At 34.8% G+C, this 25421-nt stretch overlaps 1 protein-coding gene across 3 annotated transcripts in view; it reads right to left on the bottom strand.

Moving 5' to 3' along the window:
- Positions 1–25421, bottom strand: part of USP6NL (USP6 N-terminal like) — a 199725-nt gene that overhangs the window by 160585 nt on the left and 13719 nt on the right. For all 3 annotated transcript variants that reach the window (XM_027838800.1, XM_027838799.1, XM_027838801.1), the window contains exon 2: positions 20748–20834. In XM_027838800.1, coding sequence (XP_027694601.1) covers positions 20748–20751 — 4 coding nt within the window. In that variant the 5' untranslated portion in view covers positions 20752–20834. The remainder of the gene's footprint in view (positions 1–20747; positions 20835–25421) is intronic.

The following is a 25421-nucleotide window of genomic DNA, read 5'->3' as shown; positions in this document are numbered from 1 at the left end:
CTCTATCTTATTCTCTTCTATTTATCCTTCTCTTTTTTTTTTAAACCGTGTTCTTTCCTCAAAAGGGCAGCTAGGTGGTACAGTGGATAGAGTATTAGGCTAGGAATCAGAAAGACTCAATTTACTGAGTTCAAATCTGGCCTCAGACACTTACTAGCTCCATGACCCTGGGCAAGTCACCTAACCCTGGTTGCCTCAGTTTCTCATCTGTAAAATACACTGGAGAAGGAAATGGCAAGCTCCAGTATCTTCATAAAGAAAATCTCAGATGGTGTCATGAAGAGTCGGATATGGCTAAAAAAAACTGTACAACAAAAACCTCCCCAAAAATCTGTTCTCTGACCACCACCATCTTTCATTTACCTTCCCTCTCATTATCACTTCCTTTCTCTTAGCCCTTTCTTTTCCTACTCCCCTGTTGAGTAAGATGAATTTCCACATACAACTTTATGTGTATGTATATTCCCTCTTTGAAATAGTTCAGATGAGAGTGAGGTTCAAGCATTGCCCACTCCCTCACATCCAACATTCTCCCCCTTATTGTAAAACTCTTCCTTATGCACCTCTTTTATGTGAGATAATTTTCGTCAATCTTCCCTTTCCCCACTACATCCCTCTTTCTCATCCTTTCATTTTTCTTTGGAGATCATCTCAATATAATAGAAGTGCACCTACACCTTCTAAGTAGAATCATTCTGACTCCCCTGATGATGATAAAGTTCTTCAGGGTTACATGTATCTTCTTTCCATAATAATGTTAACAGTTTTAACCCTATGCTTCTCTTGAGTCTTGTGTTTCAATATCAATTTTCTATTCAGTTCTAGTATTTTTATCAGGAAGGCTTAAAAGTCCTCTATTTTATGAAATTTCCATTCCCCCCCCCACAGGATTATAATGTTTTGCTGGGTAGGTTTTTCTTGATTGTAATCCTAGCTCCCTTGCTTTCCAGAATATTTCATTCCAAGCCCTCTGCTCTTTTACAGTGGCAGCTGCTAAATCTTGTGCCATCCTTACTATGACTCCATGATAGTTGAATTTTTCCTTCTTGCTGCTCCCAGTATCTTCTCCTTGACTTATGGGCTTTGGAATTTGTCTATAACATTCCTGGGAGTTTTCATTTTGAAATCTCTTTCAGGTAGCAATCGGTGGATTCTTTTAATCTGAACTTTGCCTTCTGGTCATAAGATATATTGGCAGTTTTCCTTCTTATTTTCTTGAAAGATGAGTCTAGGCTCTTTTTTTTTTTTAATTGTAGCTTTCCGACAGTCCAACAATTCTTAAATTATTTCTTCTTATTCTATTTTCCAGGCTGGTTCTTTTTCTCAAGATATTTCACATGTTTATCTATTTTTTTAATCTTTTGACTTTATATGTTTCTTGATTTTTCACAGAGTTAATTAGCTTTCACCTGACAAATTCTAATTTTTAAGGATTTATTTTTTCTTCAGTAAAGTTTTGTACCTCTTTTTGCCATTTGGCCAATTCTGATTTTTAAGGAGATATTTTCTTTCATATTTTTTGCATCTCTTACCAAGCTACTGACTCTCTTCATAATTTTCTTGCATAGTTCTCATTTCTTTTTGGAATTTTTCCTCCACTGCTCTCATTTGATTTTTAAAATCATTTTTTGCTCTTTTTAAAAAAATCTCTTCAGCTCTTGTAGAATTTCTTGTTAGGTTTGTTTCCAATTTTATTTTCTTTGAGGCTGCAGATGTTTTTAAATCGTCTTAATTTGAATTTGTGTCTTCAGGATCCCCGTCACCATAGCAGTTTATTATTATCAGGTTCTTTTGTTGTTGTTTGTTCATTTTTCCAGCCTATTTCTTAACTTTATACTTTTAAATTAGAATTGGTCTCTCCTCACCTCTGGAGGATGACTGGCCTGAGGATGAAGTTTTAATGTCCTACTGCTTTCAAAGCCAAGTCTGGGTCCTATGAGTTTTCAGTACTTCCAAAATGGTATAATCCAGGTGAAGTCTAGTCACTGCCTTCCTGGTCTGGGCTCTAGTCATCACTTAGGTAGTGCCCCTGCTCTGCTAGTAGTATTCCTAACCATAATTACTCCTCTCCACCCTGGAATTGGGTAATGGGTAATGGAGCTCACAAATAGTACCCAATCTTGTGCCCGATGTTAGCACAGGGGTCCCCCGAGAATTTCTTTCTGACCAGGTTTTCAGTATACTGACCATCCCTAGGCGATTCGCACTCCTGACACTGCCACCACTACTGCTACTGACAAAAGCTCACAGTCCATGCTGCTTCTGCAGCACCCTCTAGTTCAGCCCCCACTGTAGTGTCCATAGACCTCTCTTTCTGTCTTCCTCAATTGCCCTGGGCTAGAAAAATAACTCATTGTGACTTGTTGATTATCTCAGAACTCAGTTTGTCATGCTTTTCTAAGTTGTTTAGAAGAGTATATTAAGAGAGCTCAGAAAAAAGCTCCCTTCACTCCACCATCTTGGCTCCATGCCCCCCCCAAAAAAGTTTCCTTTAGAAACAGTGTTTGAGCTGCATTTTGAAGGAATAGAAGGATTCCATGAGGCAGAGTTGAAGAGGAAGTACATTCCAAGATATTGGGTATGTTTGGTGCAAAGCCAAAGAGATGGAATGTCATGTGTGAGGAACAGAGAGAAATCCTGTTCAGAACAGTAGCAAAATAAAATGAGGTTTATAAACACAGGTTAAGGCCAAGTTAAACAGAATTTTCCAAACTAATCAGAGGAGTTTATATTGTATGCTTTAGACAATAGGAAACATTGGAATTTATTAATTAGGGGAATAACCTGGTGAGATCTTTATTTTATAAATAACTTTACAGAAGTGTGGTTAGAACTTAATTCTATAAAATACTAGATGTTCTCTTTAAAACTATTCAATACAGTTATGCTACTACTTGGGTTGTGAGTAGTGGAGGCAAGGGGTAAGAGGAGTATTAATGGCATAAATATAATTGGGATAAGGACTGTGATTTCAATGGTATAGATAACTCCAAGGTGAAAAAGCTCCTTCTACCAATGTTGGCAACTTCTCTGGAACTCAGAATATTAGAGTTACCTAGTGTACTGAGAGATTAAGGGATACGCCCAGGGTCACACGGCCACTCTGTGTCAAAGACAGAAGACTTCTGAGGCCAGCTTTCTACTATGACACCCTGCCTCTCAAGGATACTGTAACAAAACTATAAAAACTCTAGCCATAGAGAGCTTACAGATGGCTTTCATGACCAATGTAGCTCAGACAGAGTTCAAGCTTAACACAGCAGCTTGAAGATCTTCAAAGATTTATGCAAAAAAAAGTAACCTTTTGCAACCATAATACAGATATTTCGGGAGATTTGCATATGGCCTTATTTTCAAATTCAAGAACTCATACCAAAACAGTATTCAGGAGATCAGAGATCAAAGTACTACTTAACAATTCAATAGAAAAAAAACTCAAGATGGTAATAAAAATTATTTTCAGATCTGAAATTTTTTTAATTTGTTTTCAACATTCACTTTTGTAAGATTTTGAGTTCTAAATTTTCTCCCTTTCCTTTCCTTTCCCCCTCCCCAAAACAGCATGCAATCTGACATAGGCTATACATATACAATCATATTAAACATATTTCCACACTAGTAATGCTGTAAAGAAGAATTAGAACCAAAGAGAAAAACCACAAGAAAGAAAAAAGAGACAATATTGTGCTTCGATCTGCATTCAGACTCCATAGTTCTTTCTCTGGATGTAAGTAACATTTTCCATCATTAGTCTTGTGGAATTGTCTTAGATCATTGCATTGCTGAGAAGAGCTAAGTCTATCAAAGTTGGTCATTGCACAATGTGGCTGTTACTATGTACGGTGTTCTCCTGGTTCCGTTCACTTCACTCAGTATCAGTTCATATTAGTCTTTCCAGGTTTTTCTGAAGTCTGCCTGCTCATTATTTCTTATGGAACAATAATATTCCATTACATTCATATATGACAGCTTGTTCAGCCATTTCCCAATTGATGAACATCCCCTCAATTTCTAATTCTTTGCTACCACAAAAAGAGCCGCTAGAAATATTTTTGTACACGTGGGTCCTTTTCCCATTTTTATGATCTCTTTGGGATACAGACCTAGAAGTGGTATTGCTGGATCAAAGGGTATGTACAATTTTATACTTTGGGCACAGTTCCAAATTGCTCTACAGAATGGTAGGATCAGTTCACAGCTCCACTGACAATGCATTAGTGTTCTAATTTTCCCACATCTTCTCCAACATTTATCATTTTCCTGTTTTGTCATGTTAGCCACAGATTTGAAATTTCTCACTGCCAATTTTGATCACCATTCTAAAAGCTTTATAATCTAAGCTTATCATTGCAATACCATAGAGCAAGGGAATTCAATATAACATTCCAGCAAAGTCACAATTTTTAAGTACACACATGTATTTATATATAAACATGTATATACCAACATGTTTATTAAAAATATTGAATATACAGACACATAAACATACACACACACACACACACACACACACACATACACACACACACACACACAGCCTTAAATCAAGGGGAATTTATTCTAGAAATTTTCCACTAGGGAAATGCGTAAAAATTATAGTACCAATTTTTAGGAGGGTAACTACCAGACCACTCCCCCAAAATGTAAAGTAAGTAAATGCTTATCTTTAGAATCCTCTTACCTTACCTTTCTTTGGATTCCCAGAAATCTGGCATCAAAATCATACCTCATAGCATTAGCCTCACTTTCTCAACCCACCCAAGCACACTGCTAAATAAGTGCTACAGCCCTCACAGCCATAAAATCTGATTAGAATAATTTACATTCAGGTAGAAAAGAAAGAGCTTAATCTTCCCAGATGGTATTTACATGTTGAAAGAGTATATATTAATGTAATTAAGAATCTATAATCATTAAAAATGGGTGGGGTGATATTTTTGAGCAAATTTTTGAGCAAACCTACTCTGAGACAACCTTTTACCTTAGACTCCCAGAGAGTGTGATATAGGGTATCATAGTCTAAACATATTTACAGAGGAGGAAACTGAGATGAAAATAGTTAAGTGACTTTTGAACAATGAGATACATTATAGCAGTAACTGAGTGTAGAACTGAACCCACGTCTTCTATCTCCATACCTGGTCCCCCTCCTATACAACATTTAGCAGAATGAAATCAGTCTCCCCATTGAGAAAATTAAGGCCATTTGCTTCAATTTCCCTCTTCTCCCTCTCTCCTCATCTTTCAATATCTCCTCCTTTACTACTGTCTCTGATGAAAAGGAGACCGTCTCTATGCCTAAGTCAACCCCTTTATATATACCCTTGAGGCCAACCTTTCCCATTTTCTCTGTCCTCCCTATCTCCCCTCTCTTTTTCTCTAATCTTTAATCTCTCACTACCTCATGGTTGCTTTCCACATGCCTACAGACCTCCCAAGTCTCCTCTATCCTTAAAAAAAAAAAAAACCCTCACTAGACCATAGCTTTCCTGCTAGCTATCATCTTATATCTCTTCTCCCCTTTTCAGCTCAACTCTGTCTCACTGTCAATTAGTTCTAATTCTGATTGCTCTGAATCCCCAGTTGCCATTGTTTAAACCCCATTTTCTACAGCTATCCAGCCCTTCCACTGAGCTCTCTGGAATGCCTGTTCCATAGATCAAAAAAAAAATCTTTAATTTTAAACTTTTTTCCTTTCTTGGTCCCTCCATTTTTTTTCCATTCAAGACTTTCTTCCTGAAGATTCCCTGGCCACCCTTTCTAGAACTTAGTCTCATATTCTCCCTCACTAGTTGGGACAGGGGAGTTGTAACAGTCCTTGCATCCTAGTTCATTTAATCCCTATTCATCACCCAATCAAGATTCTAGTGGATATTGTCAACTGCTCTCCAGAGAAATGATCTTAATTCTATTCCTTTTTCTAAACCACCCTAGTATCTTTAAATTCTTCTTGACAAGAAAGACTACACATCAGAACATGTCTCAATTTCAACCCTAATTCTTCCTATTTGGAACTACGAAAATTTCTCTTATCATTTCCCAGTTAGAAGCAATTTCTCTCCACTCACAGCATTTTATATTGTTTATACGGCATTTATCATGTACTATGTGGTACTATCATTACTTATATACAGTTATTTCCCTTATTAAACTGTAAACTTGAAGAACATAAACTATCCCTTACATAATAATTTATTCATTATAGAATCTAACAAAATTCTAACCATATAGAAGGCTGTTAATAGATTATTTTTTAAAAAGTAAATGGACTAGATCAGTCTTAGAGTTAGACAACAGGAGAATGGAAGACAGCTAATTTACTTACATATATGTGCTTCTACTTGAGTCAAACTTGTGAAAGTGGGTAGGGAAAAAACAGCTAGAATACTACTTTTTTTTCCATTTAAGACAACATTGGGATGGAAAGAAAAAAATCTTTAATAGGCCATTGTTTTGAAAGACCTATTAAGGAAAATTTACTTCATATATAGAGAGAGAACTGAACTTAAAATTTCATTTTCAAACAAAGTTATATTTATATATAATTGTACATACTTCAAACCTTAATTCAGTTCTCCAAAAAAACTTTAGTGCTGTCAGGGCATTCTTGACTACAGCCTGTTTGGAAATGTCTATATTTGGAGAATAAAGGAAATGAATTGTAGTACATTTTATGGTTAACACAAGCTTTCTTCCAAACATGATACTGGGGGTGGGGGGTGGGGGTAAATAATAATGACAATACCAGTAGTAACAGTAATAATAGTAGTAAAAAGCAATTATATAGTAGTTTAAGGTTTGCAAAGCACATTACATGTTCATTCATTTGATCTTCACAAACTTGTGAGGTAATTACTATTACTATCCATATTTTTGGATGAAGAAACTGAAATTGTGAGAGGCTAAGTGACTTAATCAGGGTCACATAGCTAAGTAAGTGTATGAGGCAGGATTTAAACTCAGGTCTTCCTGACTCTAAGTCCGACATTCTATCCACTGAACCACCTAGATAACCCCATGTGGAATATATGGTCCAGCAGGTACAAAGGATATTCATCCAAAGAAAAGATACAAGCTGAAATCTGACTTTTTTTATCTATAATTAAAATATTTCCATTTTAAATTATTATTTTACTTAAAGTCCTTCCTAAAATTTTAAAGAACAATGACCCATAAGGAGTTGCAATATAATCATCATTTAAGTAAAATTCAAAGGTAGATAAATTGATTTTTTACATTTCCTATTTTGACTAATAGTCTAAATTAATTTTTAGGCTTTTAATTAAAGTCAGTGCTTTATAGTTATAAAACTTTTAGGAGCATACTATGGTTAGAAGCCTAACTTTTCATATTAAAATCTCATGTGACCCATAAATCTTTAAAACTTAAAAGAATTAGAATCTCAATGTATTCATTTGTTCCATTTTTAGCTAAAGAACATTTATCAGGCCAAAGAATTAGTGCCATGTTATGAGAAAGAACTAACCTTTTTCAAAGCATTCCCATTTAAGAATAGGAAATTAGTTGTGACTAGTTTATATTTTAGAAAAAGAAAACAAAAAATTATACTATACTTAAGTATTTAATATCCTAAAGATTTCAAAGTTTATGCTAACTCTACTGGAGATGCCTTTCAGATGCTGATGGGGGAAACTCATCAAATTGAACCAGGGCTCCCCTGTTCAATTCCTCCCCCTCCATCTTACAAAGCAAAAAGGTATCAAGATTTTGACAGAAGGGGAGGAAGCATCAGTGTCCAGATCAGGGGTGGGGCCCCGAGACCTTCTAGGTCCTTGGGTGTGGTCTTTTGACTAAGTCCAAGCTTTACAGAACAAATCTTTTTATTAAGGGGATTTGTTCTGTGAAGTTTGGATTCAGTCAAAGAGCCACATTTGAAGACCTAGAGGGCCACAGGTTCCCCACCCCTGGCTAGAAAGTCCCAACATCTCCTCAACAAAGATCTAGAGAATGAACTAGATAGAAATCTGACCAGAAAGTCAAAAAGAAGTCATAGAGTCATTTTTCCAGGCCAATGTGGCTGAGGGGGAGAAACGAAGAGGTATGTAGACACTGGGGAGGGAATCTTGCCAAGAGAATATGAGATGACAGGGAGCATTCCAGCATGCTGGAATTCAGGGGATGAGGCTAAAGCCTAGAAATGGTGCCATTTCTAGTGCCAAATGCCACTATGGCAAAATGGTGCCAAAACAGGAAGCCCAGGGCAGAAAGAGATCTCAGAGGATGGTTGATCTCAGAGGATGCAGGAATGGGTGCAACCTGGAAAATATACCACCCACCAGTTCTAGGTCGGACAGAGGTGGTCTCAAGCTTAGGCTCTAGCTGTGTACTAAGCATGGTTCTAGAAGGGAAAAAGTAATTGGATAGCTCTGATCCCTGGAACAGAGCACATCCCAAACCAAAAGAAGCTGGCAATTCAGTCACAATGAACCTATAGAGACTACCAACAGGTAAAGAGTAGGTAAGTCCAATAGCAGTCAACTGAAACTCCCACTGAAATAAGCCAATACACCCAAACCTGGGTAAGGAACCTACAGAACTCAGACCAGAAGGGCAGTGAAAAGCTACCCCCCAGATCACACCAAATTGGGGGCACTAAAAATTTATAGGATCCTAGTCAAAGCTTTGAAAGCAGCAGAAGGATGCAAGAGAACAAAAGTTCAAGCCAGAAATCACACACACACACACAGATACATACACATACGTACACAATGAAAAGTATACAAAGCCTTACCACTAACAAAGTCCAAAGTCAAGAAATAGGCAGGAAAAATGAGCAAACAAGAAAGAATCTGACCATAAAGTTATTATAGTGACAGGGAAACACAAGACATAAAAACAGAAGAAGAGAATGACTTGAAAAATCTACAAGCAAAGCCTCAAAGAAAAATGCAATTTGAACAGAAGTTCAACAAGAATTCCTAGAAGAGATAAAGTAAGTTTAAATGAGCTAGAAATGATTTTAAAAACCAAATGAGCAGTAGATGAAAGAATGGGAAAACAGAAAGGAGCTAAGGAAGAAAGGTATACTTTGGGGAAAGATACAAAAGAATTATGTGAATTAATTACTGAAAAAAAGAACAGACAAATGAAAGCTGATGACTCCATGAGATATCAAAAAATAACAAAAGAATGTCAAAAGAATGAAAAAAAATAAGAAATTGTATAAATCTCTCATAGGAAAAACAAATGACCTGTTAGACAAATCTATGACAGATAATTTAAAAATCACTGCAATACCTGAAAGCCATGAACAAAAGGGAGAGGTTATAAACATCATATTTCAAGAAATTATAAAAGAATACTGTCTAGATAACTGAGAACCAGAGGGTAAAGTAAAAAGATGAATCGACTGGCCAATTCCTTTAAAAAAAGAAAAAGATAGAAAGAAAACTCAAAGGAACAATATAACCAACCAGCTCCCAGGTCAAGGAAAAATGTTGCTAGTATCCAGAAATAAAGAATTCAAGTACTGAGAAGCCATAATCAAGATTAGACAAATGCCCCCATTAACAAGTAGTGGAGAGCTTAGAATATGCTATTGCAGAGAATAAAAACTCTAGTCTTTCAACCAAAAATAACCTACCCAAAAAAACCTGAGTATAATCCAACAGGGGTGGGGGGGAAACAATGCTTTAGCAAACTAGAGGACTTCCAAGCATTCCTCATGAAAACACCAGAGCTGAGTAGAAAATGTTACATGTCATCAAAGGTAAATATGAGTGAGAAATCATCAAAGACTAAACAAGGTTAAACTGTTCACTTTCATATATGGGAAGATGACACATGGAGCAACTCAGAACTTCATCATCAGAGGTGTGATTCCATTGTTCAGATGATCTCAAATGAAAAAAGAAAGAAATGAGAGACAAATAGGAATGTACTAGGAGAGGAAAGGAGAGAAAGAATGAGAGAAATTATCTCACAATACAGGGTGCACAAAGAGGACCTTATACAAGAAGATGGCAATGGAGTGGAGCAGATGAACTGGTCAAAGGATAGAAGAATACACATTAAAAACACAGATACAGAACAGGGAAATAGGAAGGAACAGGGTTAAAGGAAAAATGGGGAATGAGAGGAAAGGTATAGTAAGGAAGGAATTAGAAGCAAAACAGAGGGCAAGGAAAAAAGAGAGATAAGTACGAAACAATAAGATGGTGAGAAATACAGTTGGTAACAACTATGAATGTGAATAGGTTGAACTCACTCACAAAATGCAAGAGGATAGAAAAATGGAATTAGAAACCAGAATCCAAAATGTTGTTTACAAGACACACTTGAAACAGAAAAATACAAAGAAAGTTGAAATATGGGGAAGGAGCAGAATCTATTACAATTTAGCTGAAATTAAAAAGGCAAAGGTAGAAATTATTCCCTAATATGTGGTCAATTATACCACTGCTAGACTTATACCCCAAAATGATCAGGGAAATAGGAAAACTGATAGGGAATAAAATTAACAGAAACAGGAGAATGTATATATACACACATATGTATATACATTTACACACAGTATTTTAAGTGTTTCAGAGATGGAATTTAGTAGGTTCTTTTCTTTACTTATTTTTTCAATATTTGCATAGTATTAGAATGATTAGTTCTTTAAATGTCTGGTAGAATTCATTCTTAAATCAAAATCCTGGTTTCTAAAAAATTTTTATTTGGGAGTTCATTTATAGCTTATTCAATTGTTTTTTCTAAGATAGGGTTATTTTAGGACTCCACTTCCTTTTCTGTTAATCTGGGAAATTTATATTTTTGTAAATATTCATCTATTTTATTTAGATTATCAGTTGTATTAGAATATAGTTGGGTAGAAGAGTTCCTAATGACTGCTTTTTATTTCTTCTTCACTGCGTATGAATTCACTTGTTCATTTCTAATATTGGTAATTTATGTTTACTTTCTTTTTATAAATCAAATTAGCTAATGGCTTATCTCTTGTTATTTTTCCCAAAAAAATTCTAGCTCCTACTTTTATTTATTAATTAAGTGTAGGTAAGGGAGAAGCACAATGTTAAAATGGGGGGAGGGGGAAGCAATGAAAAAATTGATCAACTTTAGAAAGAAAATAATTACTTGGATCTAAACCTTCCTGTTTTCCATTATTATTTTTTGGGCACTAATAAAAACCAGAGAAGCACACTATTTTTGTTAATGTATAATTAGACAACATAATTTAAATATCTCTTTATGTGAATTATAAGAAAATTTGTGCAAAAATAAGAAAATTAACTCATATAATATAAAGTCATAAATGATAAAACTTTCCCAGGTTTCATTCTGTTGAACTTCCGTGTTACTAATGAGAGGGCCTCAGAATTTCAAGTATTTTAGATGTTCCTTTTTTAAAAGTATAATACTTTGATTACCAAATCAAGTTTTGGTCATTAAGTTTCACTGCCTTAAGCAATTGTGTTATTGGCAGTAGTAGCTGAAAAGAATACCAAGATACAGTATCAAGTAGAAGCCAACTGTCAGAGGGCCAGTCCAAAGCTAGTTGTGGGGAGAAAGCCACCCTTGCCCACACAATCCTCCTTCTTTAGCATGGGAAAAATGTTATCTAGTTCATAGCTCCATCCAGGCTCCAGGAAAAATAAATCATTAATGATTCAGTATCAACTTTGTAGGAAGTCTTTAGTGGAATACCTTGTGGTCAATAAAGGATATGTATGATATTTCTGCTTTTCTATATATATTTATGAGGTATTTGTTCCCTAGTACATGGTCAATTATATCAATATTATTATTTTCTTATTTCTCTGATCATTTTTGGGTATAAGTCATAAGACTTATACCCAAAAATGATCAGAGAAATAAGAAAATGGATAAAGAACAAAATTAGCAAAACAGGAGAATAACTTGTACAATAATGACAAAACTATAAATAAAAAACAAGTTTGAAAGTTGTAAGGACTATTATCAATACAATAACCATCTGCAATGCCAAAGGATCAATGATCAAACATACTATCCATCTCCTGAGACAAGTTAACAGATTCAGATTACAGAATGAGACCATTTGTATATACAACCCATGAGGAAATTTGTTTTGTTGACTGTGCATATTTGTTACATAGAATTTGTTTTCTCTTTTTTTCCCCATGCAGGATAGACGGTATGGGAGAGAGAAGAAAAAACTATTAATTAAAAAAATTTTTTTAAAATAAAGAGCTTCAGGAAGTATTACAGATATCAAACACTGCATGCACTTTCAGATGAGGTCACTGTATTATATGTTTTGTCTGTTTTATTTGGTTCCAAAAAACTTTTCACAGAGTAAAGGTAATCTGTAAATATCTAGAAAGACAAAACAAAAAAATTTTTTTAAAAATGCCACAAAAGCTGAAAAAACATGTGTAGTCCTTTCTGTTCCTACTCAGTAATTGCCAGAGATCTATCATATCTAACTTCATAAGTTTTTATAAGAATATTATAAAGTTCTAAACAGGTCTTTAACTTCTTTCTTATAAATTTTTGTTAAATTTGACTAGATCCAAAGTGTTACACTGCAGTCTGTAGCTATTTTAATTTTGCTGCCACTTCATCTATAATTAAATTTTCTTTTAATTACTTAGATGTTATACTATTTGCTACACATATAAGGTATCAATTTTTTCATTTTCTATGGTGTCTCCCTCCCTACCTCCTTTCTTCCTCTACCTCATAGACCTCAGAACTTTTGAGCTGATTAGATCAACCAGCCTCAGCCTCATGATTGCCACTCTTGCTTTTTCTGGGTCTACATTAAACATAATAAATTTTACTCCCGTTCTCCCAAAAATTTTAGTCAAGACTTAAAAGAGGGCAGGAAGTCAGTAGGCAGAGTTGAGAGGAAGAGAATTCAAGGCATGAGGGGCAGCCAGAGAAAATATCTAGAACTGAGAGATAGAGTGTCTTGTTCATGGAACAGGCAGGAGGCCAGGGTCACTGAATCAAAAAGTACATGGCAGGAGATAGGGTGTAAAAATACCAGAAAGGTCAGAGGGGCTAGGCTGTAGAGGGCTTTAAATTCCAAACAGAGGATTTTGTATTTGATCCTGAAGGTCATAGGGAATCACTGAATTTTACCAAGTAAGGGGGTGACATGGCCAGACCTGCACTCAAAGAAAGTTACTTTGGTGACTGAATGGAAGATGGATTAATGGAGACTTGGGGCAAGCTATTGCAATAGTTCAGATGTGAGGTGATGAAGGCCCGCTCCAAAGTAGTGGCAGTGTCAGAGACGAGAAGGCCTTTGAGAAATGGTACAAAGGTGAAATCAACAGGCCATGGCAACAGACTGGATGGATATGAGGAAGTGAGAGAGAAGGAGGAGTGAAGGGTGACACTTAGGCTGTGAGCCTGATGGACTGGGAGGAGATTGTTGTCCTCCACAATAATAAGGAAGGTAAGTGGGGGGAGGAGAAGGTTTTAAGGGGAAAACTTAGTTGTTGTGGACATGTTAAATTTAAGACATCTACTGGGCACCCAGTTCCAGAAAGGCATTTGGAGATGCAAGACTGAGATCAGCAGAGAAGTTAGGGCAGGATAAATAGATTAAGAATCTTCAGCATGGAGATGGTAATTAAGTCCAGGGGAGCTGATGAGATTACCAGAACCCTGTGGGACACCTACAGTCAGAGGCCATGATCTGGATGTGGATCTAGAAAAGAAGACTAACATATATTATATATGACTAACATCATATAGTCCCATTGAAATGCTTAAATATTAAAAAACAACCTTTCTAGTCGTTTTTTCGTGACTCTGTGTTTTCATTTCAATGTCTCTCTTCAGCTCTTATATTTTCATTATGAATACCTCAAAGTTCCTTATTCCAAACAAGGTCCATTTTTCTCATAAGATTATAAATAATAACAACAACACTCATGCCATAAAGTACCATAAAGCACTTTAAGGTTTGCAAAGCACTTCACAAATTATCACATTTTAAACTCAAAAACAACCCTGGGAGGCTCTTATTATCAAAATTTTACAAATAAGGAAACTGAGGCAAACAGGTTGAATGACTTGCCCAGGATCACACAGATAATAAATGTATGATGCCAGATTTGAACTCAGATCTTCCCATCTTCAGATCCAGTATTCTTGGTTGTAAACCTTTATCTTTTGCTTTTTGGAAAACTATATTTCAAGATCTCCCCTCCTTTTTTGCTGTAGCTACCAACTACAACATATCCAACAAATAGTCATCAGCCTTTCCTTGATGACCCTTGGTGTAAAAGAACACACATCTTCTAAGATAGTTCATGCCACTTTGGAATTTTGTTCAGTTGTTTTCCAGTCATATCCAACTCCTCATGACCAAATTTGGGGTTTTCTTGGCAAAGATACAGGAATGGTTTGCTATTTCCTTCTTCAGTTCATTTTACATATGAGGAAACTCAGGCAAACAAGGTTAAGTGACTTGCCCAGGATCACACAGCTAGTAAGCCTCTCAGGCCAGATTTGAACTTACAAAGATGATGAATCTTCCTAACTCCAGGTCCAGCACACCATTCATTGCACCACCAGCTGCCCACTTTGAAATAGCTCTAATTGTTAGTTTTTCCTGACATCAAGTTTAATTTGCTTCTGTATAATTTTGACTCATTGCTTCCATTTCAGCCTTCTGGAATCTACAAGAATAAGTCTAATTCATCCAGCACATAACATCCTTTCAGATACTCAAAGATATCTATCCCCTCTCCAACTTTCTCTTTCTCAATCTGAACTTTCTCAGTTCCTTCAACTTAGCCTTATATAGCATGAACTTAAGACTTTTACCATCTTGGATGCCCTTCTCCAGATATTCTCCAGCTTAGCAATGTTTCTGATGGGTTTTTTTTTAAATCTGGTACCCTAAACACAATACCCCAGATGTAGTCTATTGCGCAGAATGCAACAGAATTGTTAGTTCAAGTTCCAGACAATATTGCTCCCTTCTGCAAACCTCAAAAAAGAATTATCTATACTAAGTTTCATATTTTATTTTAGTCCTAACTTCAGGAGTAAAATTATAAAAGATTTGCAACAAAATTTAGATTTTTTAATAAAAGTTTTCAATAAAAGAAGTCAATAAATTTATGGTTTGGGATCCGAATTGAGAAGAAAAATAATCTACAGCAATTTCCTGACCAAAGCTTGAACACAGAGGCCTTGGATTTGAATCCTGGCTCTTTTTACTTGATGGTACCTTATATGGCCTTGGGCAAATTGCTTAATCTCTCTGGGTCTCAATTTATTCACTGGAAAAAAAGAGACTGGGATAATCTTTAAGTTCCCTTCAAGCTCTAAATTTGTGCTCCCTCACACTGCTGTAAAACTTCAGACTTCAGGGAAGACAGAAAAGAAAAAGAAAGTGACAAAGGAAACAATATTTCTCCTTCCCCCTGAAAGCATAATACCAAATTTAATTTTTTTTTTTTTACAAATTCTGAAGAGCAAAAAAAGATGGAAGTCTTATTTTTTTTTGGTACTTTTGGAAGGAGGGTGGTGCTATAATTTAATAGCAGTTTCATACTTCTGGGAAACAAGAAGACGACAATACAATATCATTCATCACATACATTCACAAGATCAAATTCTCTTTATGCAAAACATCTCTTTTTATTCAATCCAAAAAATATGACACAGCTGTCCCCAGGCTCTGTAGAAAATACTGGATCTCATAACCATTTGTAGGAATTGTGAATTTATTGGCTTTAAGAACAGACAATTATCATCACTTACTAAGCTGTGCTTTCATGTATGTGTAAAAAATGAAAAATATCAAGGAATACACATAAGCTTATAAATTCAAAATTATTTAGTAATATGAATTCAACATTAATAAAAGGGAGTGGGTACACTAGAATATTAAGAGGAGTGTATCTTTTAATCAGTCTAGCACAGTCAACTATGTAAAAGAATAACATAATTAATTGAATGATACATTTTGACATTGATGAGATAAATATTTGATAATATTAGGTTGAAGGAAACAAGCCACATAGTACTTTCTCCTATTCAATTTCATTAAATACTCAATTCATTGATCCTCTATTTCTCTGTTCTATTAATATAAATGTTCAAAGATATAAATTTTCTTCCAAGGGAAGCTCTAGCTATATCTCAAAAATTCTAGTAGATTATGTCACTGCTATCACTTTCTTAAATGGTTATTTGTGCTCTGGGCCAAGCTTGATTCAGGCCAACCTAGTGGGTCAGGCTCAGGATTAGAATCAAATGAAAAGACTTATAGATCATGTAACATTTAACTAAAGGAAGTTAACAGCATGGAAAGGATATTCAGCAAAGATATAGTACTGCTTCAGTTGGACATAGGTCCTTTCACTCTATTTGGAAACCTGCTGTATCAAATAATTCAAATGGCAGCAGGAAGTCCATCAAACCTGAGAAGTCCCAGACTTATCATATACTAGTTTTTTTTTTTTATTTTTAAGTGATCAGGAAACCATGTCAATGGTTCAAATCTTACTTCCCTGGACCAATTAAATTAAGTCTCAAGGATGATTTCATTGCTTTTAGAGAAAAAAACAACAACAACAACAACCTTGCCTAGATGGCACAAATGTTGCCACTACCACTATTTGTTCTACAATATCTTATACTATGATACATACTTTTTAGGATAGTATTATTTAATCTCTATTTCTATGTCTTTTGATCATACTTCCCTGATTATGAATTTTATTGCAATGTACTCTCTAAGAGGTAGTCATGGCATATTGAATAGACAAATGGTTTTCAATCCTGGAAGTCTTCTGATACATACTAGCTCTATGGCCCTAGACAAATCCCTTGATTTCTCAGTGCCCTAAGCAGCTCTCTTAGAACTTAAAGCTGCAAAGAAAGAACTTTATCACTGTTACTTCTGGTGTGTTTTTCTGACCTACACTTGTAAGGTGAGTTTCCTCACCTGGAAGTTCCCTATATCTACAACAGGTCCAATTTCTATCTCTATCTCTATGACTTGTAAAGTTTTCCTTTTGTTTTATAGTTTTTTATGATCCAGAACATGATCAGGTTTTATATAGGTGTAATATAATTCTGAAGAAAAAAAAAAGGACAGTCCTTAAGATTCCCATTTAGTGATTTTTTAAATGGGAATCTTAAGGACTGTACTTTTTTTTCGCATTGACCCCTAATTTGTTTCTCATTTATCTCTGTTAAGTTTGCCTAGTTCTTAAAAGGACATGTTTAAATCAACTACAATTATTGTTTTATGATCTAGATTTTGTTGTAATTCAGAATTTTTCTCTAAATACTTAGATGTCAAGGCATTGGGTGTATATTATTTTAATCCCTATTTTAGAGATGAAACAATTGAGCCTCAAAAAGGTTAAATGACCTGCCCTTAGTCACGTATCTGTTAAGTGTCAGAGACAAGATTCAAGTTCTCCCTGACTCCAAGCACAGTACTCCATCTACTAACATTATGTTGTCTCACAGTATAGATGGCAGCAGGTTTCAGCAATAAAAATAGACAGAATGTCAAGGGAAATCATTTGCTCTCACTGGTAGAAACCATCAAATGAAATATGAAAGGTGGTCATAAGTAAAGCAAAATTACTGGACACTTGGTCCAGAAACATACTAGCTATGTGGTTTCATGCAAGTCACTTAATCTCTTAGACTCAGTTTCCTTGATTGTAAAAATGAGCATGATAATAGCACTTATCTCACAAGGCTGCTGTGAGGATAAAATGAGATAATATATTTAAAGTGCTTTGCAAACTATATATACACATTGGCAATTAACATCTATTGTTATTATTATTATCATTACTATTTGGCACATTCAAATATTAAGCCAAGACGTGGAAAGCAGCAAAAACTGAGGTAAGGCAACAAAAAATATCAGTGATATTAATATATCTGTATCTAATGCAATGTCTATTTCAAAATATTTTCAAAACACAACAGTCATTCCCCAATGCACCAGTATTAGTGCTGCACTAAATAGTCACTAGCTAGCTACTAATCAATGATCAATAAACATTTATTAAGTGCCCACTCTGTGCCAGGCACTGAACTAAGCACTGGGGATATAAAGAGGCTAAAGACAGTGTCTACCCTCGAGGAGCTTACAATCTATCTTTGAATATCCTTATTTTTCATAAGGGTTTTTTTTCCCCTCAGTTTAACTGGGGAAGGACTGGGGACAAGAGAGGAAACTGGCAATACTGATGTCAAAAAAAAAAAAAGCACCACCGAAACATTTTTTAAAATGCATGAAAACAGGAGGAAGTTCAGAAATAGAAGTTTTGAAAATAATGTGTAGAATTTATTACATATTTTGACAAGAATCAAGCAGTATGAAATAGAGATCCAAAGTTTCATATACACAATCCTCTTTTTGTGTTCTGCTGAATACACGGAAATGCTCCTTGAATTGGCATTTAAGTTTTTAAAAATTACATTTTAAAAAATTAGCACAACCTTTTCCCCTCAGGAAAAAAAATAAGTGTCTGGGAGTTGAGAAAATGGAGGTGATAAGTATAGAGTGCTTTCCAGAGTTTGGCTATGAAAGGTAGAAGAGATATAGAACAATATAAGAAGGCAGCAAGATCAAGTAAAGGTTTTATAAAGGGAGAGAGAGATATAAGCATGGAAGGAGCCAACAACAAAGACCAAAAATGAGAGTCAGAATGATCAAGGTTGTTAAGTCTTAAATGAAACAGTACGGGATGAGATCAATAGCACAGGTAGTTAGTTGGACAAGGAAAAGCGTATCTTCTTCATGATATAAAACAAAGGAAGAGAGATGTGGAATAGGAAGGAGAAAAAAAGAGGGAATTTTAAACAAGTCTCTTTCTCAACAAATTAAGACGTGAGATCTTTTGCTAAAAGGAAAGAGGATTAAAGTCTTGAGAAGAAAAATAAAGTTTATAAGTAGCCACAGTGGGAAGTTTAATAGAATCAATCAGGAGAAAATAAAAAGCTTATCATACAGCAGTGAGGGCCTAATTGAGATACGAAAACGGAGTTGTAGTGGACCCAGTCAGCATAGCTATGTAACTCTCTCCAGCAGCAGTCAGCAACACTTAAATGGGAAAATATAAGGTGCCCAGTGGAGGCAAAGTAGGGTTGCAGTTTGCCAAAGCAAACTAACAGCTAGACAAAATATGATAATTTAACTAAGACTATCTACAAAATGCTTGAAACACCATGAAAATGTTTGCTGCCACTGTTCCAACTGCATTCTCTTCTTCTGTTTCTTGTACTAATTCAGATGCCCATCTTTGCTGTATTCCAATATATTCTATTTTACCTTACTGGAATGAAGATTAAAAGGGTTTTCTAATTCCATCTGAGAGAGAGCCTGGCTTAGCAAACACTTAACTGGCCTTGGAGCCAGGAAGCCCTGGGTTGAAGTACTGCCTCTGCTACATGTTGACTAATCTCTATCACTTGCAGAATACCTGAGAATCTCCTTTGGTATAGAAAGCTTCCTTACCTGAGAAAGTTCCCTATACTAATGAAATCACATGTACAGTCCTTATTCCTATCTTATATTTAAATTCACCTGCTTACCAACATTCTCAAATAATTTTGCCTTGTTTTACTGGAAATACACCAACAAAAAGTGCATAGTAACAATGTTATTCTAGACATTAAAGGGCTCATAACATTTAAGGTCTTCACAAAAACAAGGCCTGTGTTTTTAAGCTCTCAAGCTACTAACTAAAACAAAGAGAACTATCAAGCCTAATGATAGTAAAATCTTCTACATTATAGAACACAAAAATAAACAATTTTAAACTACTTTTAACAGAAAACTCAAATGATGGAATGTTGGTTTTACGCTAAGTTTTGATTATTTACATGTCAATTTTACCAGCACATATTTCTTAAGCTACGGCTGGTGTCCTGCCTTAAAGACTAGAAGTCTTGGACATTATTCCAAAATACAAAGCCAATTTCTAAAATAGAAAAAAGCTAGATGGATTTTTAAAAGTTCAGATTAATATGTACACACATTAAGTACATATGCACACATGTATACTCTACCTGAATATTCTCCCCAAAGACTAGAATCCAAATATCGTTTTTCAAATAAAGAAAATTTTGCCAAAACCTAAAGTCATGTCTCAACAATAGGTTTTAAATGTATGGTCAATCCTGTCATGACACAAAAATTCCACAAGATTTAGGGTGAAATGTCACTTCCTCTATCCTCAAAAAGGCAGGAAGATATTATCATTGCCATCATGTATTGTTATTTTTATAGACTTCAATGACTGAGATATAACTCTTGCTCAAAGTTAATGCTAGGTTGTAATATTAATATTATACCTTGATTACATTTAATAAGAAACATTTGATGAAAGTGGTAACTAACTCACTAATTTTCATTTTTTCCTACATATTTTTCACCAAAAATCATTTTCCAATGGCTAAGAGAAATATGTTTAAGATAAAGGATTACTATAATCCACATAGCTGATGAATTAAATTTTCATCATTTTAAATACAAACTTCTCAAAGTATATTAGCCAAATATATTTTTAGATACACTTTTATCTTTTAACAGCTCACTACCTAAAAGACATCAATCCATCTTAGCTACGAATGAGATCCAATTTGCAAGTGTATAAAAATCACAATAGAATATAATACAATGGCCTAACTCTTCAAGACAAATTTCCTACTGTATCACTGCAACTTAATATTTAAGAAAGTTATAACAGTAGAGATTCTACTGAGATCTCCAAAATAAAAGAAAGAACTGTACTTACTCATGACTGGAATTATCTCTTTATATCATCCAAGTCAGGTATTAAACTAAGATCTTCTGTCCAAAATTTCTCAAAGGAATACATGTCCTAAACAAGAGGGGAAAGAAAATAACAACACATTATTTTTAAAACTCCAATGTTATAATTTTTTCAAGTTTTCTAAAATTACTTTAGTACTTAAATTGAATTGTATAGTAGGGACACCCTCTACTAATGCAGATCAAATTTTTCCTATGCCTTATACAACGTACATTAGCTGCGGTGTATGAAAAAATTGTCATCATCTGATGGTCATTCATGTGATTACAAACTTCTCCAAATTTAGCCAGGCTGGTTCTGCCTTTGGTTAGCAGATTCACAGTCCATCAAATTCCCTCTACTCAAAGCTTTAACAGGTTGTGAGGATCTGACAGAATTTGTGCTCCATTACCAAAGCCTTCAAGAACCCAGAGTTACCTCCACCTCAAGATGAGGGAATAGAAGACTATTGTACTTGCACTTCCTAAAATTCAAAGGGTTGAAAAAATAAGTTCATTTCAAAACTAACCTCTATTTCTAAAGGAACACTCATCTTCATATTTTAAAGACAAAATATTGAGAATTAACTCTTTTTTAGCCCCATAACATCACAATACAAATAACACTTTCCTCTTCCTACAATAAGTTAATATAAAATTGAGCATTATATACAAGAAAACCACCAAACTAAAAATTTAGTATCTTTGATTTTTAATTCTTCCTACTCTATCCCAAAATAAGCAAAGCACATAAAGAAAACATTCCATCTAATGTAAATATGAAACATCACACCTACTGAATCCACTTTGGTTTGATGGTATTTTTATGGGAAAGGAAAAAGGTTAAAATAACTTAAAATCTAGAATAAAACTAACTTTCAAATATATTTCAAAGTTTAAAGACTATAAAAACTGAAAAGAACATTCAACTGACACTGTTGATATTACATAATACTATAATTCATAGAATAATATATTTTCATTAAGTAACAGTCTGATTATTTTTGACTATTGCATTCTTCTATGTTCCAAACATTATACTATAAATAGAAAATCTGACTAGGTAAGAAATTCATGGTATTGGCTCAAATTTTTAATATTTATTTTTAATATATTTTATGCACATGTATTTTTAAAGTCTTCCATGAATTAATAAGTACTTATTTAGCAATATATTATGCACCAAACAGGATCAGGAAGTTTGTTTTGCTTGTGACCTTTCTCTCTTTAGTAAATCTTCCCCTCTTTAAGTTCCTGCTTTTCTTATTATTTCCCGGTTTAATTTGATGTATTTATACACCAAATTGTGTGTGTTTTCAGCCTTCCTTTGTACAACTCAGATAAGACTAAAGTTCATGATGCCCACACTTCTACCCCTCCCTCCATTAGTATATTCTTCTCTTGTACCCCTCTATTATGAGAAATACCAGGTCCACCCATTATTTCCCCTTTCTATCCTAGTACATTCTTCTTACCTCCTTTTCTCAACACTCTCAGAACAAAACCAATCTTCCCCTTGGTCTTCAGTTTTTCTTGTTTAACTCCCTCAATATCCTTTAAAAAAAAAAGCTTCTGAAGAGACACTTGTTTTCCTTCTCTCCCTTATTAGATGGTTAGCCCTATTATTGTATTGTATTACTGTAAGATTGTTAGTCCTTCCAACTGTTCAAGTAAATTTACCTCTCTTGTTTTCTCTTGACTCTTATCTTTTGCCTTTCAAAGTTCCTATACAGCTATAAATGTTGTCATCAGGAATGCCTGAACATCCTCTATTCTATTATAGGTCTCTTACTTAGATAATATTTACCACTTTCTCTTCTAGGCTATTTAATCATCTTCCTATTCTTTCCTTAGTAACTTTTATTTTACTTTTTATCTTCTTTCCTTTTTTTTAGGTATCATACAGCCATAATGGAAAATCCATTTTTTTGTTTTGAGTCTCATTTTGCAGTTGTTACAGGGTTATTTTCTTCTAGGTTGGAATTTTAGGTATTTCCGTATCTACAATAGTTCTAGAATAGTCACTGTCTTCTTCAGTTTACCCATCTTTCCAGCCTTAGTCTCTGAATTGGAGCTTTATATGAGGCTGCACCCCCTGCTGTGCTTTGGGGCAGGATCATCAGCCCTGCTTGGTTTCATTTTGGGTCACATGCATTATAGGCTGATGCATTCCAGCTGAGATTTGGCCCCCTGAATCTTTGAATTTCAGAGCATCTCAGGACAGAGTATTAAGGATCTTGGAGCCCCTGGGCATGTGGCTATCCCCGCCTGAGTATTTCAGCGCTTGTGCTTATCACTGCTACTCCCAGTAATGTTGTACCCCTCCAAATAAATTCCCAAGCCTCTCCTGCAAAGCCCACCACCCTTGTTACCTTAGGAGACAGAGCAACACAGGATACAGATCTCTGGTCATACTAGGAAGCTGCAGTCTCATTTGCCTATGCTAGAACTGGCTTTGCTAGTAATCCCTTTTTACTGTCCTGGTCTTCCAAATAACTTTTTGTGCATTTGGGGGAGAAAAGAAGTTACTACAGACTTTCATTAGATTACTGGTCATTATTAAGTCTGATATGATTTTTAGATTTTTTGCTGGACTCAGTATGTATAAGTTGGACTGCCTGCCTCTGTTCAGGCAGCCATGTTGGCCAGAATTCTTTTGTTTACTTTACGTGAATAATGAAAGTCTTTGAACAAAGATGTATCTGTAGTTATATCCATCAAGTAATCTTGTATGATCTTAATATGTACATGGGTGTCTCCTAGTTGAAGGAAATTTTAAAGCTGCAATTAGCTTTATCAATTTATATCTTTTTTTTAAAAGATCAACAAACACACAGCAGGTTCTTGTATTCTCTGTGACTTTCAGTAAATTACGTGATTGTCAAGAAGTAGTCAATCTATCAATAAGCAATTATTAAACATTTATTATGTGTCAGGCACTGAGCTAAGAACTAGAGACACAAAGACAAAACTGCTCCCCACTTACTTGTTTGCGAATGCCCTCTTGCTGTTCCTCTCATTTGTGCATCAGTGATACACACCATAAGCATCTAAATCTGGGATCTATGAACTTATTTGGTTTTTTTATGTTTTGATAATTCTACAGGGTGTCCTGTCAGCTTTAAAAGCTTAAAACTACACTAAGACTTCTCAGACACACTGTTATTTCAATATAATTATTTCCTTTGAAATCTTTTATTTTTTATAATGCAAATACATTAAAAATTAAAAACATTATTCTGAGGTATCCAAAGACTTCCAGATTGCCCAGAGGGTTCATGAGGAAAAAAAAGGTTAAGAAGCCCTGATCTACATTATTCTTATAAATATTTTATAAAGACCGACTTTGGGATCATTACTATCAACTATGGGGATTTTTTCATTCTTTTAAAATCTTTTCCTTGAGACAGATGCTGAAGTAATCTCTCAGTGATTTCAATGAGTTTTCAAAGGCTATGCATGATAAATGTTAAGTGCTAGCGGTTTCTACAATATTAGAAAGTCTTCAAGTACTGTACCAGAAACAGAGTGAGTCTACCTTAAGTCCAAGGAACAGCCCATGAGAGGCTCATAACCAGTAGTTTAGCCATTAGAAAATTAACTATTTGGCTATGGCAACCCATGAAACAAAGAAAAAGAAATAAAAGGACCTCATACCTGCGCAGGCTATTCTACTCTCATTAAGAATGGAAGAGTAGCAAAAAGACAGGGTACTAAAAATTATACCCTTTCAAAGCCACCTTGAAAATATTTGTTTAACTGTAGATACTCTAAACGTGAAATCTTTGGGCAATTTTACTCATCTTTAAAGATAGGTTGGAATAGATGAACTTTGAGGTCTCTCACAGCTCTAGATCTATGATTCTACGATACTATGAGGAATGAATTGACATATTACTGACAAAAATGATTCACAAATATTGAGTGGCAACTCCATATAGTGGATAAAGACCTAGAATCGGAACCAGAAAGTCCTGGGTTTAAATCCAAAGTCAGACATTTGTTGACTGTAAGATTCTGGGCAACTCAAACTCTCTGTACCTTAATTTCCTCATCTATAAAATGAGAAAGTTGGATTCAATTGCCTTTAAAGTCCCTTTTAACTCTAAATCTATGATTCTATCTATGTTCTCACCATCAATAAGGCCAAAAGACAGAAAGAAGTGGCAAGTGAACAGAAGGCAGAATTACAGGTTCTCCTTAAGAAAGCCAAACACAGCAGTTGTTAGTGTTTGTTCATCATATGCTCAGAGGAAACGAGGATATCATTCCATGGGACACAAGATCATCTCATCTTACAGAATTCATAATGAATATAAACAATAAGACAATGATAAAGATAATTACAGTTTACACACCAACACACAATGCAGAGGATGAAGAAAAATTCCAAAAAGAATATGATAAAATAATCCAAATCAAATCAACATATACTTTCATACAAGATGATTTCAGAATGAAAGATAAAATGGCAAAAAATACACTGGAAATACAGACTCCAGTTTGTAGACTACACAGAAGCCTAGTTTCCATGAATATTTTTTTCCTGGCTAGAAGAAGACATTGGACATGAAAAACACCAAACAATATCACCAAAAAAAAAAAAAAAGAAAGAAAAGAAAAGAAAAAAGAAACAGACATCTTAAAAAGAAACAAA

Source organism: Vombatus ursinus, unplaced genomic scaffold (genome assembly GCF_900497805.2).
Source record: "Vombatus ursinus unplaced genomic scaffold, bare-nosed wombat genome assembly UNPS02014830.1, whole genome shotgun sequence".
Lineage (NCBI taxonomy): Eukaryota > Metazoa > Chordata > Mammalia > Diprotodontia > Vombatidae > Vombatus > Vombatus ursinus.
The sequence above is the reverse complement of the archived record's forward strand: the minus strand, read 5'-3'. Positions and strand labels throughout refer to the sequence as shown.